Source organism: Periophthalmus magnuspinnatus, chromosome 8 (assembly GCF_009829125.3).
Source record: "Periophthalmus magnuspinnatus isolate fPerMag1 chromosome 8, fPerMag1.2.pri, whole genome shotgun sequence".
Taxonomy (NCBI): domain Eukaryota; kingdom Metazoa; phylum Chordata; class Actinopteri; order Gobiiformes; family Gobiidae; genus Periophthalmus; species Periophthalmus magnuspinnatus.
In genome coordinates, this window is record NC_047133.1 from 13845154 (window position 1) to 13865892 (window position 20739).

The following is a 20739-nucleotide window of genomic DNA, read 5'->3' on the forward strand; positions in this document are numbered from 1 at the left end:
CAGTACTGTACAGAATTTTGCCATCACTAAACCAAACTGAAAATCAAAAACATGAATCTCCTCAAAACAATAATAAAAGTTAGTCTAGTCCTCAGAGTCAGACATAACTGTGATGTAAGCAGGAGGAGTGTTAGATAGATATGAAAGCACATTTGTTTTCCACCAGTTTCTTCAGAAAAAGCTACAATCACTCAGAGTTCAGCTAGAATCTGTTTCATTTAGGTTAGATTACCATTACCAGTCACCAGGGGGGTTCCAGGGATTCTCCGAGCAGCAATGTCTCCTACTGTATTTTATGTGATTGCATTTTACCGGTATTCTCGTGTTATTACCATTTCAGCATTAGTACATCGAGATACAAGTTTAGTGCACACTACTAAATGTACATACTTTACAGACCTAATTATATAGTGCCAAATTATGACAATGTTTTGTAATGAAGAATAAATCTTCATTACAATATCAGTAAAAGCTCATTTGATTTGAACATGTTTACCTCAGTTAGGTCAGGTTTATGAAAGGGAAAAAAAATGCATACACTTTAAGATTCAATGTTTGTGAATTTTTGGTACAACAATTCTGCTGATGTGAATCACATGTATTAGGTAATCTGTTTATTATTACTATCAGAGAATACAATTAATCCTTACATATTTCATACTTTTATTTGTCCTGTTTATAACCTGTCCTGTTCAGAGCCCATACTTTCACTTCTGCTTTAGTATATATTGTACAGTGTGACAGCACTTTTACTTGAGTAAAAGTTATCGTTTCTTTTCCCAGTGCAAGTCTAAGTGCTAAAAGCTTTATGACAACATTAAATTAGGACATTTGTGTTTCTTGCACCTCCGTCATATATGATTTAATTTGTCTCATGTTGTGTCTATTCTTTGAAAACACCAGATTGGAGCTTCACCTTTTGCTCAAGTAATTTCTTGCACTACTACTTTGTACATCTACTTGAGTATTATTTTAAAGTTGCAATATTCTCACTTTTAACTTCTCTACCCCATTTTTGAGTCAACACAAAACTAAAAAAGATTAAACCACTACTAGTTCAAATCATTCAGATACAAAATTTTTAGTCAATAACAGACGACATACAAGTACTTATTAATTTATTTACACAATTTTAAAATACACAAATACAGTGGCATTACAAATGAGGAGCAAAAGTCTTTAGGTGTGGGAGGGGGAGGTTTGGGGGTCAGAGTTCACACAGAGATGCGTCGTTTGAACAATCATCTCGACCGCCTTCACAGTCAAAGCAAAAAACAGACAGAATGTCCCCCATTAATTCAACAAAAAACATACTTGTATTAATTACAATTGGTGAGACAGTTAATAACTCATGATGTATTTTTCAAGCCCCAAAAAGGTGAGTTATACCGAAGAGGAGTTAATTCTACTGAAGTGAGGCATTCCCCGTTCGATCCTTGCTCCTTGTCTATGGAAAAAAACAAGGGCAGTACATCCTATTCACAACATTAGACAATACAAGATACCGCTAAAGCCCCAAATACCTTTCAACTACACAAAATGTCTACCACTTTTTCTACTAAAAACGTGTTTGGACTCATTGGTTTGGGGGTTGACTGGTCGGAGTCCTGAGTTTTGAGTACCATTATTGGACTTGGTGTTGGGTTCCTTTAAATGTTGGTGCTGGATAGTATGCTTTGGAGGGCCAGCTATGATTGGTCATTCAAAGTACTTAGTATATCAGGGTTTAAATTGCAGTTAAAAATGATTAAAAGGTGCACCGTGTAACATTTTTGGTGGAGAGAGCACCTGCTTGTCTCCATGGAGATATTGTTTGCTGGAATGTTCCACAACATGGCATTAAGCGTATCCATTTTGCATTTTTTCATTTACACATGCTGCTCTAACCTCTAACTTGGCCTGGTAGAATCAACGGCTTGGCAATGTGGAGATAACATAAGGTTAATGCTATACTGTGTAACATTGAAAGCTAAGCAAAAACATCCATGGAGACAAGCAGGTAGCAGATACTCCAGAAAAGTTACTTAGTGCATCCTTAAGTTGAGATAATGCTAGTAAGTGAGTCTAACCCAGCCTTACCATAAAATAAAAAAATAAGAGTCAAAAAATTACGCTTTAAGGTCTATTCGTTTACACATTACTGTGGCAACGCCCTCCCTTCTGTCCATCCAGAGCCTACTATCTAGCGCAACCTTTTAAAACCATGCCCAGTCCGCACCAACCCGCCGCACCTCCTCGGCTACATGTAAGCTAAAAACAGGGCCGTCTTCTACCATCAACCTGTGGACTAAACAAAATGGTATCCAAGACGGTGGAGTGATACTTTACCAATCGGCTCTATTCAAACGTTGGCCATCTTTTTGAGTGCATACAATTCAAGCCTAAATGTATGCTCAGTCACAGCTTATTTTGAAAATGTTATCAATTTCATACATTTTAATAAATTGTATAATGAACAGGCAGGTTGACAAATTTCTTCTTTGAAATCTGAAATACCTGGTTAATCCTAGTGTTTTAATAATAGCATGGTAATAAGTTAAGTAATAAAAAAAATGCATGAAATGTTGAATAAAGTTAGATTTTGGTCTTGGGTCCAACAAGGTCCAAGTAGAAAGGGCATCAGGGATAGTTCAGTATTTTTCTAATGTGGATTTTCAGCTCTATTAATCATAAACACACTCCCATTGGCTGTTGGGGTACACGACTAAGAAGCTACTGAAAATACTGTATAGTTATTCAAAGTATGGCCAAGAATCTTGTGAGCTTTAAGCCATGTTATAATAGTGACACCTCATCAAAAACATACCTGGAGCTGTGTTTTCTTTAATTCTCCATTAGTCTGTGTACATCTCTAAAGCTCAAAATGCTCTATTCCACCTTGCGATGTCATGAAGTGGTAGTTTTCAAGTTAACAGCTCCTTTTCCCTTTTGCTTAGTAGAGGGTGGCAATTCCAGGGCTGAAATTATACAAAGGAGTCTAGTGAAGGTGTACAGCGTTTAAAACACAGTAGAGGACCTCCTGTACTACCACATGACATCACAAGGTGGAACAGAGTTTTCCATTTAGGTGCCTAAATATAGAGGATTTGTATGTTTAACATGTGCTTTTGATGAGGAAACATCATTATAATATAGATCAGAAAATAGTGCAATACGGGCCATTTAAATGTCAAGTCTACCATAATGTTTCACTGAACAATGACAAAGACATTTATTATTTATCGGTGGTAATACAGGTTCTTAAGTCTCCAACAAAATGAACACCCGGTACCTACCAAAGTAATGGCTAACAATCATAAATTATACCATACTGAACTAACCCTTCATGATCCACTCTGAATGACAAACTAACTGTGGCCCGGGAGGCAGTAGATCCGAAATAGAATAAATCAAAATGTTTTAAAAGTCATTAACACGTTTGCCCCCTGCAGGTCGGAGCGTGAATGACCCCGAGACAAACGCGCGCACACACATACATACACACACACATATACAGACATGTCACTATGATGCACCAGTTTAAAATGGGCACATCGCAGCCGCATAACATCATAGCCCTGCATTAAAACAACTCCAGAGAACAAGTCCCGGTTAAAAACAACAAAAACCCCCCAAAAATGTATATGAACTAAAGAGGAAAAACGAAAAAAAAAAAAAAAAGAAACATTGAGTCTTGAGGAGGACACGCAATTTAGGCACTATTCAATGCTGCCATGTTGGTTCGGTGTCTTTCTATACAAAGTCCCCACGCAACTAATTTGCTAAGACGTCTCCACCGCGTCAAGTGTAAATATTAAAGGACCAAAAGAGGAAAAAAAAACTAAAATCAAAACTAAAATGGACAAGAGGATAGCTCCCTTGCTTCAAGCGCAGGGAGGTAGGGAGTGACAGAAGAGTCCACAGTCCCGGCTGGTATACACACGCGCGCACACACTCGTGGGTTGGGGAGGGGAGGCGGCCGGAGAGTGGGGGGAGTGTGTGGGGGTGTGCTGTGGGCGGAGCTTGTTGAGGCCATCATGGTGCGCGAGTAGAGCCTGGGGTGGGCAGGGCTTCACCGAGGGGCCGCTGACTGGAGGCCGCTGGGCGTGACCCGCGACAGAGCCTGGAATGCAAAGAGATATGGATGTTGAGGGTGTACATGTACATGTGCATTTGCATGAAGTTAATATGACAGATTTGAGTACTAATATCACTGAAATGCAGTTAAGATAATTAGATTTAAGAATTTATGGGAAAAAAGTTTGACAATGAGCCGCATGCTCACCTGGCATGAGTTCCACTTGAAAACAAAATTTCCTTTTATGACACTTTTGCAATTTGCATAATAATTTGGAACGAAGTGTAGGTAGAGGTACTGTTTAAGAATTCACAGCTACTTCCTGTATTTTTTGATTCTTTCTTTTCTTTACCTATGATAAATAATTACCACAGGTACTATGCCACCAAACCAAGTCGTAACAGGAAAACCACAAAACCATGTCATATGCACTTTTAATATTAACAAATGATATGCATTCGACAGGAGCTTGAATCAAATTAACACTGTTCATTGACACTGTCCTTATAAAACCAGGAGCTCAATGCACATCAAAATGGACTTTCGTCTTTTGTCCCTAAATGTACATTGCTACCGAGGGTGGAGAGGAGGATTCCATAAGGGTGCTAATAAATGCATATGCTTCATAAATGATGCACCCGAGCTTGGTTATTCATGAGCTGTGGAGCCTAATGAGGACAGTGAGAGGAGATCACAACAGGAGGAACCACTTTATATGCAAGTCATATCCCAAGCCAGTGGGAATACACGCATCTAATACTGGATTGACTTTTTCTGTATGCAATATATTATTTACCATGTGTACAGCTAGTTCAGTAGTATTACACTGGATTGACGTTTGTATCTAATGTAGTCAGAGTGTGTTAGAAAGGTGTCTTATCTTGTTGTTGTGTTGTTGACCACTAGGGGGATCCAGTGGCCTAGTAAGAACCATGACGCCTTGGGGACACAAATGTTTAGAGGAAGCGGAAATCCAAAGTATAAGCTGAACTAAACTGTTAGACACTTCCCTGTTTCTGACAATACTGCTTCCTGTTTACTCCTATCATGTTGCAAATGCACTGAACCACAGAGAATGTTAGAATCTTATAATATTTTACTGTGCATATAACCAGTTTATTGAAGTGCATGTGACTGATTTCCCTGTATTTCTTTGGAGTACTAGCCCTGTGTGGTTGTGTTGAGCACTGACAGTAGCCCTGTGAGGTAGTGTGTAAGTAGTGAACAGAGGTCAGTACCTGTGAGGTGGACATACGGGAGGTGTCCTGGCGTCCGGTCAGGTCTGAGGAGGAGATGTTGACTGGAGCTCCTCTGTGCAGGCGCATGCTGACTTTCCTCTCCTTCTCCATCCCTACACACGCACACACACACAGATATGGTGTAAATTTATGGTCCCTCTGTGCTGTGGCTCCTGTGTTTCCTGTACTGTACCTGTGTGAGAGGCTGGATTCAGAGGGGATGGAGCAGCCACGTCCTGTCCTCCTCTGGCTCTCCCTGAGGCTGAGGCCATGCCCCTGGCCCCGGGGTTCCTGCTGTGCCTGAGTCGTTCCTCCCGCTCCCTGCGCTCCCGCTCTGCGTCCTCCACTGCTCTATTAGCACCCTACATGCAGAGCACATGTTAGAGACCACTCACTAAAACAGCGAGCAGTACTACAGGGGTCTGGACACTTACAAATTTGAGCATGTTCCAGTCAAAGACGTAGTCGTAGGAGAAGCCCTGTCTGTGGAAGAGGTTCCTGAAGAGCTGGCGGAGGTAAGAGTAGTCTGGCTTATCATCGAAGCGCAGAGAGCGGCAGAAGTTCAGGTATGTGGCAAACTCGGCTGTGAAGAACAAGCAAGGAATAAGTAAAAACACATGTCACACTACTCTGGGCACAGAATGACAAACCCAGCACACTTACAGGGGTATCCTTTACACAGGACCTCAATGGGTGTGGACATCTTCTTCTCACTGATGCGTTCATACTTCTGTCTCTTGGTGGCAGCTTTAAGGCCTTGCCAGGGCAGAGAACCCAGGTTGAAGTACATGAGCACATAGCCCAGAGACTCCAGGTCGTCTCGCCGTGACTGCTCTGTGATGACAAAAGGAGACATGTGAGGACATGTGAAGGCTAGAGTTGTCAAAACTATTTAAAATCAGATACTAATCAATACTAAACCTAATATTAAAGCTAGATCCTTATTTGAGCAGGTATTTATACTATAAAAAATAACATTAACAGAATTTGAGCTTTCCTGAACAGTTTTAGTCTGATGTGATTTTGCGCTTTATCAGAGCAAGTATACATATGTATGAATAAAGTACTATTTATATATGAAAAAATTACTTTCTATTACTAAAAAGGAACTTTTTAAAATCTTCATTATGGTATTATAATTGGTATAGACTATTGCGTCAATTTCTTCATACTGAAATCGAGTTTGGCTGGTTCAGAGAGAAGTTCAGTACACATATATAAAGAGTTCTCACCAATGCCCAGATGTGTGTTGATGGACGCGTATCGCGCGGTGCCGGTCAGGTTCTTGTTCTCACGGTAGGGGATGTGCTGGTGCGTACGAGCATCCCTGTACTTCTTGGCCAGGCCGAAGTCAATGATATAGACCAGGTTGCCCTTTTTACCAAGGCCCATGAGAAAGTTGTCAGGCTTGACATCCCTGTGGATGAAGTTCTTGGAGTGGATGTACTCGATGCGGCTGATCTGCAGACAGACACAGACACACTCAGTACAGTATTCAGACAGTATGTGATTGTGTTTGCATTGATACAGAGTGTGCAGAGAGTGTAGTATGTGTAGTGTATAGTGAGTGTAGTGTACCATTTGATCAGCCAGCAGCAGTACAGTCTTCAGGCTGAACTTCCTGGAGCAGAAATTGAACAGGTCCTCCAGACTGGGGCCCAGCAGCTCCATCACCATCACGTTATAGTCTCCCTCTGCTCCACACCACTTTATCGTTGGGATGCCCACTGCACAAGACACCAAAACACATTAACAACACTGCACTTCAGAATGGGACCATGCATTAGAAAGAATGCATTGTCTCTTCTCTTAGTTGACCATATTTTTAAAAAATGCATATTTTACTAATAATGGTATGGAACTACAACAACAAATCAACTGTGCAGCAAGTATCTCCTGGCACTGTACATCAAAAACTACTGAACTAAACCTCTGAACGAAAAATATTGTAAAGTAAAATATCAGATTTATCACACAGAAGTATAAAACATTTTAGTGGATTGCTGGGTGATATGACAAAATGAAATAAAATGTTCTTCATTTTTGATTGTATTTTATCCTATTAAAACAAATCCAAATGGCTTTTAATATTTATTTCCTAAAACAATACTGACTTTCGAGCCGTGCAATTTAATACAAACCCCCCCCCCCAAAAAAACCCTGTCCAATTTCTACCTCTACCTTACATCTGCTCCAAATCAGTTTTTGATAAATTGTAAAATGCCATTTGGTCTCAGTCAACCAAAATTTGTATTTGTCGACTAATCATTTAGATGATAAAGATTTATATGCAGAAACAGCAGAAAGGAAAAGTTGTCGTAAGAGTGAGTTACCTGAAAATTTTATATTTTTTGGTATGTATATGTAAAAAGGCATATTAAACTCATGATTGACAAGTTTAATGTCTTGACCTTGATATAAATACATTGTTTCCTAGTACGGCATAAACTCTGAGTAGTCTCGTGAGAGCAGTTTGGATCAGATACATAGGGCACACGCTCCCCCTTTTTAGATTGCTCACCAGACATGTATTTAGTCGACAGGCCCTAGAAATGACTGAATATTGACTAAATCATAATTATATTAATTACACAACCATATTTGGGCATCTAGTTGTTTTAACACAGTGTGGCTATAAAAGGCTGCAGCAGATGTGTATTGTGTACACCGTGGCTCTGTGTAATATTGATTGTATAATGAGCTAAACCTAGAGCTCAGAGTATGTGATTAGACTGTCCAGTGGACACATGCCCCCACAGCAGACTGTTACAGCAGACGGCCCCGCCCACCTGCCTGGGCCTGGCCTCTGATTGGCTCAGGCGGGACCATCTGCTGTGTCCTTCTACAGACTCAAACTGCCCTGTTCAGCATTGTACTATTTATACACATAGAGACGCATAAGCAAAAACTACTATTTACAATGTGTGTCTCCTAACAGGGACTCTACTAGAGTTTGTTTAAACAGAGCAGCTGCTAGTCGACTTAAGACATGCTTGTTCGACTTTAAGACTAGGTTTGTCGAAGTATCAAAACTAGATGCTCATTTGAGCAGGAATTGATACCAAGAGTTACATTCACAGAACAGAAATGAACCTTTCCTGAATAGCTTTAGAATGATCTTGAGCAGAATCAGAACAAATATAAGACACACAGACTAGTATACGCCTATGGACCACTATGGAACCTACCTGCCCCACTGATACACAGATATAAGGCCACATGGGAATAAAAAAGAAAGTACTGCGATTTAATGTTGAAAATCACAGTCTATTGTCTAAATAGTCTTTTTTAAATTATTATTTCACTTAAATACTACTGTTTCTTGTGATGCCGTTTTTTAATGGAAACAACTACATCAATAAACTAAAGACTATGAGAAATTAATCATTCATCCAAATCTGGTTATAATGGTGGTTTAATTCAATCATATTGTGACACTATTGTGGAGACTGATAGGAGGTGATACTGATGATGGGTCCCTGGCGTCAAGGTTTGAGAACCCCCAATCGACTAAACAACTAAACGCATCCAGCTCTAGCTGTCAGTAGCCTGTGTGACAAAGTGCAGTCTGAGCTAGTCTTCAACAGAAGCAGTCTGAGCTCTGGACATACTGTGGACTCCTGGTGTCACTCACTCATGCAGCTCTAATTGGACAGGTATTTGTCACTATCCACAAGGCACTGAGCAAAATGCAGCCATGAGGTGCTAGCACGTGTGATATTAGAGGGGGAGGCCAGGCATCGGACTCGAGGCCAGGCTACGAAACATGATCACCGTTTGAAAAAAGACATCTGTAAACAAGGACTGAGGCAGATAAATGCAAAATCCATCGGTCAATATTTGTGTGTGAAACAACAGGATGATTCTACCTCATGTGCAATTCATGCCCAACGCTAGGTCAGGTAGTAAATGAGTCAGCTCATCTTAACGAATGGATCAGTGGGTGTAGGTTTTTCTGTAATTAGTAATTTTTTAAGTATGGTTTCATTCAGCAATGTAAAAAAGGATAAAGACCTAATGTATTTTTTGTATCCAAGGCTATACTTGTCACTGTAGGTAAACTAACTTTTCTTGCTATTTGGTTGTCTCTAAGGGCATTGCCTGAATGTTTCACAGTTGAGCATTTCGTTATCTGGCTTGCATTTATTCAATTGCATGTAACAGATTGATCAAAAACAACTTAAAAAAACAAATAATCCCTTTTCATTCCTACAAACAAAATGAAGTTGTAGTTACATGCCAAGTTGCAGAGCTTAGTTTGACAACATGCAGAGACATGCCAACTTTAGCTTTATCAGACACCACCACCCAAAGTCCACTGCATGCCTAAGTAATTATCCTATGTCCTGGTAATGTTTCACACAGCCTACATTAATTCCTCTTGCCACATTGTAAATGGTGTTTTATTTAATCATTTTCCTTATTATTAATAATATGCCTCAGATAAGGCATATTCTGTCAATGGGTTTCAAGCATGCTTTATGCAATAATTATTTTGTACATGTAGTATTTTCCCAGTGTCACGTACCTCCGCCCTGCATCATCTTGTAGATCTTGCTCTCTATGTGGAGCTGGGGGTGCTTTGTCTTCACACATTCTAACTTGATGGCCACCTCCTCTCCTACTGAGATGTCCGTACCTGAACACAGAAAGATAGAAACATTTAAAAATACATGTCAAAACATCACCAAAAGAATTCTAGCACAGATAAAGCTGCATGTTGTAGTGCCAAATGCTAGCAATAACAGGTTTTATGACATCGCCAACAGGGTTGGTCTTATATAGATTTATTTCAGTCAATACCAATATCTGATCTTTGGCTTCCTCTTAAGACCAATAACCAGTTGATGTTAGTTTAAAATGTCAAGGCCGACAAATTTAAGTTATTGTTAAGTTTTAACTCTTAACGTTAGAATATCAATGAAAATGCATTTTAGTTTTTACATAAATTGTAGTTTTTATGATTATTACGTAAACATAAAGCAATCTCTTAAAAGGATGGTACCTGATTTTTTTCATGTAATGTAAAATGTGTCTTGCCCCAGTACACATACATTGTAAAAGCAGCTCTTATGGCCAAAAGAAGACCACCGTAGGCTGTCTGCATCTAATTATTGTTACGTTATGTTTCCCCATGAACCCATATGGGAGGGTTGGTGGGTGTAGCACTATGTTTAACACAGGCTGTCAGTTTACGATATTTCACTTGTTCACTTGCCTGATAACATAATGTCAATAAAAGTTATTACTCAAAACCAACACCTTTTATTGGATCAACAATTATAAAGTGCTTTTATCATTCAGGAACCAGGAAGTAATGCTGGTTAGCTGTTAGCACGCTAGTTGTTAGCTTTACCATGAAGGCAAAACTCTGCATTTACAACCTCATTGTGGTCAATAATTACAATGTTAGGAACGCATTAGAAAGTTAGGAATAACATTGGACCACAGCAAACCGTTTGAAATGAACTAGTTCTGTTTTTCATGTTTTAAAATCAAGACAAAAATAATGCCAACAAATGCTCTACTCTCTGATTGACAGCACACACTTATGGATGGTTGGAAGCTAGAGCTGGAAGATTATTTGGAATTGAATCAAAATTGCCATTTGAATGGAATTAGCAAGTCGCAAAGACTTAAATCATTTAAGTAGCAAACAAAAAGTATCCTCTTTTACCATCAAAAAACTGCAAATTCTGTAGTTAAAACCCATTTTGAAATGCATATACTTCATCAGTTCACTCTTCTCTCAAATATTAAATGCTCCTGGATGTGAGATCTTCCCATTTACCTAAATGCAAATTCAGTGTCCTAGTTACCGTAGTAATACATCTTGCTGCCAACTCGTGTGCTTATGACTTGGGTTGTTCTTTCTAAATATGGTGAAAGGGTCCACCAGCTCCTTGTGCAAAACTGACACTGGACACGGCCTTACGTAATCCCATCTGGTCCGGACAGGCAGAGGGAGAGAGGGAGGGGGCACTTATTGATTTGCCTCTGGATGAGGTCATGTGGGCCAGAGCAGGAGGGTGTGGTGTGGCCCGGGGCAGGCTGCGATACACCTCTGGAGTCTATCTTAATGCCACTGATCTGATGGACCAGACACGAGGCTTCAATAGCTGTTGGATAGCTGTCATTTTATTTTTTATTTTAAATCTATTTGTTAAGAGGCGCTATGACAATGTAAATTTCTCCACTGTAATATCAATGAAGTTCTGTTGGATCTCTGGTTTGGACAATTTGAGGTGCACTAATTTGGCAAGCAAAAAAACATTCTAAACCTATTTTTAATAGTGCATTATTACATATAAAATAGTAGGGCTGCAGCCATCGATTATTTTAGTAATCGAGTAATCTATCAATTATTTAACCTTTGGAGGGAGAAACTGGACTATATGTAAGAAATTATATTTGAAGCCAGTCTTGTTTTTAAAAAGGGAATAAAAAGTAATTGAAAATCTACATTGAGCAAAATCTTATTCTCTGATGTAATATTGCTCTTGGATAATCTAGTTTTAGTTATATCCAGGAGTAATTTGATCCATGTCTGGTGCCAAGTCTTACATAGTTGAGGGTTGAATAATGGGCAGATTATGCATTACAACTGCAGCCCAGACACTGCATGTATCTGCATATTCTGATGTCGCAGGAAATCGGTACAGTAAAGACTTGAACCATTCCTTTGCTGTGTGGATGGAGTAGTACATTGATTCTGAGGGCATGGGGGGCAGGGTTTGGGCCGGTGCTGGCTGAGTGGCGTTTCCCGCGGTGGGTGCAGTAGTAGAATAGAATGTGGACTGTGTGGGCAGATTTGGTGGTGAAAGCCCCCTGCAGGGTGTGTACGTGCTGTTGTTTATCTGGAGCAGGCTGTTGGGGCGCTTACATGTTTAGGCTTATCCTGAGTACAGTGTGCAGGCTTTAGAGAACACTGTGTTTTCATGCAGCCGTACACTATCAGCATGTACTTTAACAAGCATGGAAAAAATATTAAATGTATAAATAAAGATATAAGTATTTTTTACTAATGAATAAACAAGCTTGAAAAATATATATACATTTTTTTCTTTTTTTAAACTTTTATTTATTTATTACAAATAGCTTCAACATCTAAGCAGGTTAATTGTTGCTAAAATAATCAGTATTAGTTATCAGGACTACAACGAGCACTAAAAGAACTAAAAGCAATTTTTATCTGAATGTAAATATTTTCAATCACAAGGTTTTCAGCTGTCGTATTTATTCAACATTAACAGATAATTAAATAAAAATAACAGATTAAATAGGCAAAATATAATTGTCTTTTTTTTTAAATTACCATCTGAAATCCTTTAAAATATTATATAAAAGTTGTTGTTTTTTTAAATAACTGAACACAAATTTTCAATTTGGATCATACTGATTTAGACAGCTGAATGTTTGTTTATTGTTATGTAAATAGTTTGATGCAGCAATATTACATAATGGAGTTTACTGAAGTAGCTTGTCTAGACATGTCCAAAAACAAATACTTTTCCAGCCTCTACTTGGTAAGAATACAACAATGTAACCCAAGACAAAAATTTGTGAAAAGTTATAACTGGGAATTATTGACATATTTTTATGTTCCTTCTGTTAGATTTCATTAACAGGATTTTAAAAGCAGAATTAAACGCGTCTTTTCATATTTTGTCAGTTAGCTATATGTGTTCTTACACATTCTGATGTGGTGTAATGGTAATGAATGTATGTTTCCATAAGTCGTCATTATTTGTCAGTGTATATTTTGATCTACTCTACAAACATAATTTGGATTGTAATTAGATAATAATAATAATAATAATTGGTTATTTGATAAATGTGATTATTCAAGTCATAGTATAATTAAAAAAAGTACAAATGAATGCAAGTAAGTCCTTTTAATTCAATATACACTAAAAAAAAAGTCAAGTTTTTTTTTTAATCTGGCTATTTATATCACAGTATCACATTAACTTGACTTTCTTATTCATAAAGTTTGATATGATAAAGCTGGTCACATACTAGATGAATGGTTATGTATTAGACAATGTGAGTGAAAGTGAATTGAGGACTTCAGTTTGGTCATGGTGTTAATAATTGTGACAAAAATCACAAAAACATTTCATATCATATTTTTCACATGTTCACTAGGCAAAAAAGTGGTAAACGGATTTTCTTGCCACAATCCTAAAATGGCTACTGTTAACATTCCAAGCGATCCATGACCACATTTCACATCCTACATTCAAGTGAGCACCAGATTGAGTCAGCTCTTCCCAGCACTAACCCTCTCCTCTCACTTATGATGGCAGCACAATTCAAGGAAAAAGCGTCTTCTTCTGGAACATTCACACTAGCTTCATCGCACAATCCTGCCCCTCTAGCAAGTGTTAACGGAGGGCTCATCTGACGTCAAAAAATGAGTCACTTCGTTACAGTATCTATGTCATCGCATGTCAATTTTCACTGTTGAGAGCTGGCTACACACACACACACACCCTGTTAGCATACGCGGCTTATAGCTAATCAGTTTACACAGTGCGGTTTCTGTTAGCCGACACTTGTCAAATAAGACCTCAGAACAGATGGTAGGTTTAAGGTGGATTCAGAGGACAAAACGTTTCTTGCTACATAATGTTTTTACTTATTAGAAATTACATATTTTAAGCTAAATTAAAATAGACGACCTTTCCCAAAACTAAAATGAAGGATGTGTTTTGAGTTTTGAGTCCTGTGTACATGTAATCATTTAAATATTATGTCGCTGTACTAGCAAAACCAGTATTGTCAGCCTGAACTATTTGGGACATTCACTGTTTACACACAGTTTTAATGGATATGTTTTGTGTGGGTTTAAAAGGGTAAACTCCATCAGTCTGAAATATATAAAACACAGACAATTACAAATTAAACAAATGGTGTCATTAAAGGTGCACGCTGTAACTTCTCAGGTGCAGAGTCAGCAATCTACTTGTCTCCATGGAAATGTTCTCGTTTAGCCTGGAATGTTCCACAGTATGGTATTAAACTTGTCTTTTGTACCAAGTTACAACTCAGATCTGTGAAGAGGCGACCCTATTCACAGTAAGAATGCATGTTTTTCAAGGTGTTTTGAATAAATGCATGACAGATATGTTTGAATGCCATACTACATACATTACAGGCAAAGAAATGACATAACCATGGGGACATGTAAGTGGCAAATGCTCCATCAGAGAAGTTCCACGTACATATTTAAATGACAAAAAAATGGATACTGTCGCATTTATTCTCAAATTTAAATGTCTTAAAAGTGGATCACATTTTTATGGATTTTCCTTTGTTTATAGTCTGGGCAGTTCTAAAACAAAGTACATGCCTGATTCCAAAACGTTACAAGTTGGAGTGGTTAATGCATTTCGAAACTCTTACATAAGCATAGGATCGGTGGAGGGAGGAAAAATCCAGTTTGGGGAGTGTAGCCTTAACTTCCTGGCAGCGTGTTGGGACGTGTATGTGACGTGCGAGTGATCCATCACTCAGGTGAATCTGTTACCCTAATGGAGGTGTAGTGTGCCTTGTGCTCCTCAGCTGCTCACAATAAAAGCCCTGACCTGGAGTGGCCCTGTGCAGCTGCAGCTAAACAAATAGCACGCAACACTTGGACAGGACAGAATCGTTGTCAATACTTTACATATTTTTAGACCAAGCAGTGTTAAGTTCATATTAAACGGTTTGCAGCCATCTAAAGTTATTGCTCACTTACCTTATGCATTCTGAGCATCCTAATCATTCACAACGATGAGTTTATACATTTTCATAGCTCTCAAAGACCAGAGCAGAGTTTTGACATCATGGTACTGCTAACAACAACTAACATGCTAACGACAGCATCTAATTGTCCAATCCAATGATCTAAGAGCTGCTTGGTTTTACAATATATCTGTACTGGGGCAAAAAAATATTACTTGTGTATGCGCGCATGTGTGCATGTACACACACATAATACACAATATATAAAAATCAGGTATAGCTCCTTAGTTGTCAATGTCAGTTACTGAAATAATCTGATTATTTTGATCTCCAATCTATGTATATATTTAGCTTTTTTCCAATCCCTTTTCCATGTCCAAGAGACTTAGTCGACGCTAAAACAAGCAGTATAAGTTACGTTTACAAGTGCAGTAAATGAACTGTCAAGGGGGGCATCCTGAAATCCGACACCAACGGCCAAAAACTCTTCACTATAGGCTTAACACTCTCCTCTATAGATCCTCACAATGTGTTAATTACTGTTAAAAAAAACCCAAAAAAACCCCCAAACACTTTATTCAGGATTATTGACATTCCAATTTTTCCTAGTATTTGACCAGTTGTATGAAAGTTAAGGTGGCATAAATAGCCAACAATTTACATTAAGGTTTAACATTTTTGGAGTACAATCTTTTAAGACTGATATAAATATCTCTCCTCTATGAAGGTTTTTTTCAACAGACTAAGTTTTCAGTATGTGTGTGAAAGTTCTTAACAGAAAGTGGTTGTATTTTTGCTCTCAAAAAAGACTGTTGAGAAGTTTAGCTTGTTGATGCGAGTTCATTTCTCTAACAATCAGATTAAACCATAGCGAGAGTCCACAGTGCTCAGATGTGAATAGAATGTTCTAAGCCAATGGCAGCTGGTTCCCCTCAGTGTGTGCGTGTATTTTCTGTGTATTTTCTGTGTGCGCGCGTGTGATTAAGCATTGCGTCACAGCGCAGCAGCCACTCAGATGCAGAGACGCCGTGTGCGCTTATGTAACGCTCACACTCCCTCTGTTACACATCTACTATGGGACCTGCTACAAGGCTTATCTCTGGGCCTCCACTTGAACAACAAACGGCAACAACCAAAACAGAACACTACCACCTAACTTACACGCAATACTAAAAGCAAAGTACTTACATTTTTCTTTCAAATTACATGTAAAAAGTGGCAGGCTGTTGGACTTTTATTGTTTTGTTTTTTGTAGTGGCTTATTTAGGTTTTTTTTTGTGTTGTCAAAAGTATAATAAAACAGATACTAATCAATACCAAAACTAGTATCGAAGCTAGCACATTTGAGCAGGTATCCATACTAAAAAAGTCTCATTCACAGGATATAAATGTACCTTTCCTGAATAGCTTTAGAATGAGCTTGAGCTGCATCAGAACAAGTATAAGACACATAGACTAGTGTACACTCATGGACCACTGAGGGAGTACAGAGATAAGACCATAGTAAAATAAAAAAATACTACTATTTAATGTTGAAAATCACATTCTATTGTCTAAAGAGTGTTTTTAATTATCATTGTAGTATCGGAACCGCTGTTGAGTATACAGTTTGTTCCTTAGTATCAAAATCGAGAAATTTTAGTATCGTGACAACACTATTTTAAACAGGTCTGGGAACCGTTAAAAAGTACAACAATGATACAGATTTCAGTTATTGTCCTAATTACATAAATATTCTGCATGGAGCTGGGAAAGCGATATAGAAAGTTATTTATTCAGAATTACCACAAACAAACACTTGAAAAGCACTAAACATTTGGTGATTCTAGGTAATGATTAATTCAGGTATAGGCCGAAAAATTTATTGTTCAATTATCAGTGTGAAAAACAAGATATATTTTAGATCCAGTGACAGGTGCCCATCCCTCCTTTTAAATGGAAATCTAGTACTTTGACATAAAACAATTTTATCGGTTTATGACTTTGAGATAAAGAGGAGTATAGTATGAAACAATTATGTAGTACATATGTATTGTCTATATATATATATGTATATTTTTAACCAGATTTTATTTTGGTGAACTTGTATCATGTGACATTGGCATTTTAAACATTTTGAATTTGACTGTTTTCTCAAAAAACAGAATTTGAACAAGGTATAACACAGTACTTGGTTCATGATGTGCAACTGTTAAATTCTGCACATTTTGTACAAATATTTATAACTAAGTAAACTGCAAGTGACGTGTGACCTAGGATAACAATTAGCAACCAAACAAATTTATCATGACAAAATGATTGCCCAATTATTTCTCAAACTGTTTTGCATGTGTTGTGCTATTAGATAACAGCTAATTAGAAGTGTTTTCTAGCCAGAAGCACTGCACTCTCTACAGCTGAGTAGCTGCCAGTGATGAATCCACAGCATTAAGTAAAAAAGCCTCATGAATTATCAATGCCCAGGTCCATTGTTGTGCCGATGACTAATTCTTAAGCTTGGAAACACAATCAGTTGTGTGTAGACCACTGTTGCCAAGGACCTACAGAAAATGCATTACTCTGGTTGCACGTTTTCCTTCCTCAAACTTTGTCCAAACTGCTCAGAGGATGAAATGTGGCTCCTATATCCACAACATTTTGGCCATCACACTGCGTCAGATATGCACCGATGCCTAACGCGGACATGAATGACACTTTCATGTATTTCGTGAAGTAATACACCCACACAGTTAACTGATGAGCAGAAGCACATTATGGGCTGCATTAATTTTATAATTAGACTTGGTCAAACAATGTATTGAAAGCTACAGTATTTTTACAATAATATTTCACTTAATAATATAGCTACTATCTAAATGCATGCACATCCTAGGATAATTGATCTGTGTTTTACCAAAGCACTGCACACCAAAGTAGACATCTAAGACTATGAAGTCCCTTGTTTTTGTTGAACTCTATAAAATATGCAACTCCACGATATACTGTCATACCGTAGTATTTTTGGTCACGCTTATCATACCGTAGAAAATTCATACTATCCCACCCCTACTCTGGTCCTTCAGTGTAACGGTAAATGAAAGTACCTGACCAAGATTTGGTCAATCAGCTTTAATAGTACACAATGTTCAAAGCTCCCCACTCACGTTTTTTGGGAAGTTGGCACAGATGATACAAAAACATAGCAAATCAATGTCTTCAAGCTTTTAATTAGAGAAATATGTGTACCACCCTTAAGCTTTACACCTACATAATCACTTATTAACCATTTCTAGCTTGATGACAGCAGCGATAGCATTTATGTACATTTACATCAACACTGTTTAAAAAGGCTACCACTAAAAATATTGGAAATTTCAGTTATATCTTGTGTTATGGCACTGTAACAATCAGGATTATCATGACTAATCAACTATTAAGATAATCATAATAGTTTTTTGATAAACACAGTAAAACACAAGCCAAAAAACCTTTCATAGATCCTGATGTCAAGATAGGACCAACAACTTCTGCTTTTCTTCAATAACACACTTATTAATTGTAAATCTTCTCCATCTAGAAGTACCAATATGCTTTCACCAAATTTCACCCTCAATTTGGTTAAAATTATTGCTAAAAGTATTATATTTGAAAAGTCTGAATGCAAAATACAAATAATTATTTGACTAGTTGGCCAATTACAAAACAATCTCACTAATGGATTGAAATTTGCACACCTGTATCTTAATATTTAGAAAAACGGTACAACAAAATTTGAAATGTAAAAAAATAAGATAATAAACGTATGCCATTGTAGATATGTATATAAACTAGTTTGGGGCTTCTATGTTGATAAAAGATTTCTAAAAGCCAGTTGAGTATTTGCTCAAAGCAGTTTGATGAGATAAAGGCGTACAGGAAATTTGAATGTTATGTCAGCATTTCAGGTTTATTTGAAACATTTGATTCTTAAATATGACTTGTATATAGTAAATGGTTTGTGTTTTATTAATGTATACCTGATGCTCAGGTCTGAATTTAAGCATTATTTTTTTCAATATTAGCCTTAAAGCTACAGAGCCAACTAGCATCGAGCTAAAGATGCTAACACTAAACAGAGAACAGCTGATTGACTGGAGCCGCTTTTGGACACCCCGGAAAAGCACCATCTGAAGCCCGATACGATTATACCCGGGGGCGGCAGGCGACAGGGAATAACTTCACACACGCTGACAGCTTTCGTAAAATTAAACTTACCCAAATAGATGTCTCCAAACGATCCGCTGCCAATTTTTCTGCCCAATCTGTATCGGTTTCCTACCCTCAACTCCATGGTCTGCGATCTGTGGACGGCTAGCAAGCGCGCTCGCTAGCTTCGGAATAAAAAAATAATGTCTCTTTAGAAAGCGAAGCCTGTGTAGAATCCGACAAGGCAAAAATCTGGACTCAGAAAATACGTTAAAACGACATATAGAGTCTTCTTTACGACGTCTCCCCAGGAATCAGCTCCTACAATCTTTCACCACTTGTTTTAAAATAATAATAACGTCATATCGCTACAATACGAGGTTTGTCGGAAAGCCTGAAATGTGTACTTTATGCTCTGAGAGGTTGTAATATCCGAAAATGTAAAACGTCCAAGGATGAAGATGGATTTTGAAGAGATAGCCTTTGTATTAGTCTTTTCCTGTGGGTTTCGGAGGCTCTCTGCTCTCTGCCTTGTTCGGCTCTCCGACCAGTCTGACATCACTTCCGGGTTGGGGGAGGAAGGCGGGGTCACCAGAGATGTTTACAAGAGAGAAGCCAAGACAAAAACAAAACGTTAATATACAGAACGTTTGTAATCTAAAAATGTCAGCTATATTCACTGTATTTCTTTAGTGCATGGCCAACATCTACTTGCTGTTTAGATCACATAGCTTTCCTGATGCCTTTCCAAGCCAATGTCATGCTTACAAAGCTTATATCTGGAGGTAGACCTATGGGCTCATTTGGAGCTATATCTTGTATCATGCATCATTTAGGAATCGCACAATTTATAGAAACAAGTGAACTTTTTATCCTGCTTATCAGCATATCAATGTTGTCTGGGCAGCCTACCCACTTTTGGATACAAAAATTGGGTAATAATTGGGTTCGCACTCCACATTTGAAATGGGGACACATTGCATAAGTATAGTTGCCAGTTGAGCCCTGTATGTTTTTGTAAAGTACTATAAAAGCATGTAGTCTTAGTGATACAGACAATAAGCACAGACTTTAAGACCCATGAGCCCTACCCATCACCGCAGGACTTAATTTGATTGCCCGTTTGGAGAAAGGAGTTTCGCTTTCCATCAGTTTGTGGTTGGATAGGATCTGAGAGCATATTGTGCACATTGTTGGTGTTCCAGTTAAAACTGTTGTCCCTCTATTCATCACTTTGACACCAGTAAAACTATGAGCACATGGACATTTAATGGTAAGTTGTGGGGTATGCATGTGATAAGGATGCAATAGCAATGCCAGGAGTGGGGAAAACATAATATCTCTATAAATCAGTATTCAGCAACTACAGAGAATGTAGTAGCAAAAGGTTGTAGACAATCATAGTTGCTCACAGTGCCAAAATGAATCGTTGTCCATCAGCACCTGAAGCTGGCTTCAGTTCCTGACAATAACCTAAGCAAAACATGACAGAATGAATGAGACTCTCTGCTTAACACTGCTGAGCTCAAATAAGAAAAATAAAAATGATTA

At 38.1% G+C, this 20739-nt stretch overlaps 1 protein-coding gene across 1 annotated transcript; it reads right to left on the reverse strand.

Annotated features, from left to right (window-relative positions):
- Window positions 1–1101: 1101 nt before the first annotated feature.
- Window positions 1102–19742, reverse strand: csnk1da (casein kinase 1, delta a). Its single transcript, XM_033970592.2, has 9 exons — window positions 19258–19742; window positions 9824–9934; window positions 6874–7022; window positions 6528–6756; window positions 5959–6129; window positions 5730–5878; window positions 5489–5657; window positions 5296–5408; window positions 1102–4102 (listed from the first exon to the last, which is right to left on the reverse strand). The coding sequence occupies exons 1-9, from the start codon at window positions 19331–19333 to the stop codon at window positions 4052–4054; spliced, it is 1218 nt and encodes a 405-aa protein (XP_033826483.1). The 5' UTR covers window positions 19334–19742; the 3' UTR covers window positions 1102–4051.
- Between the last annotated feature and the right edge of the window lie 997 nt (window positions 19743–20739).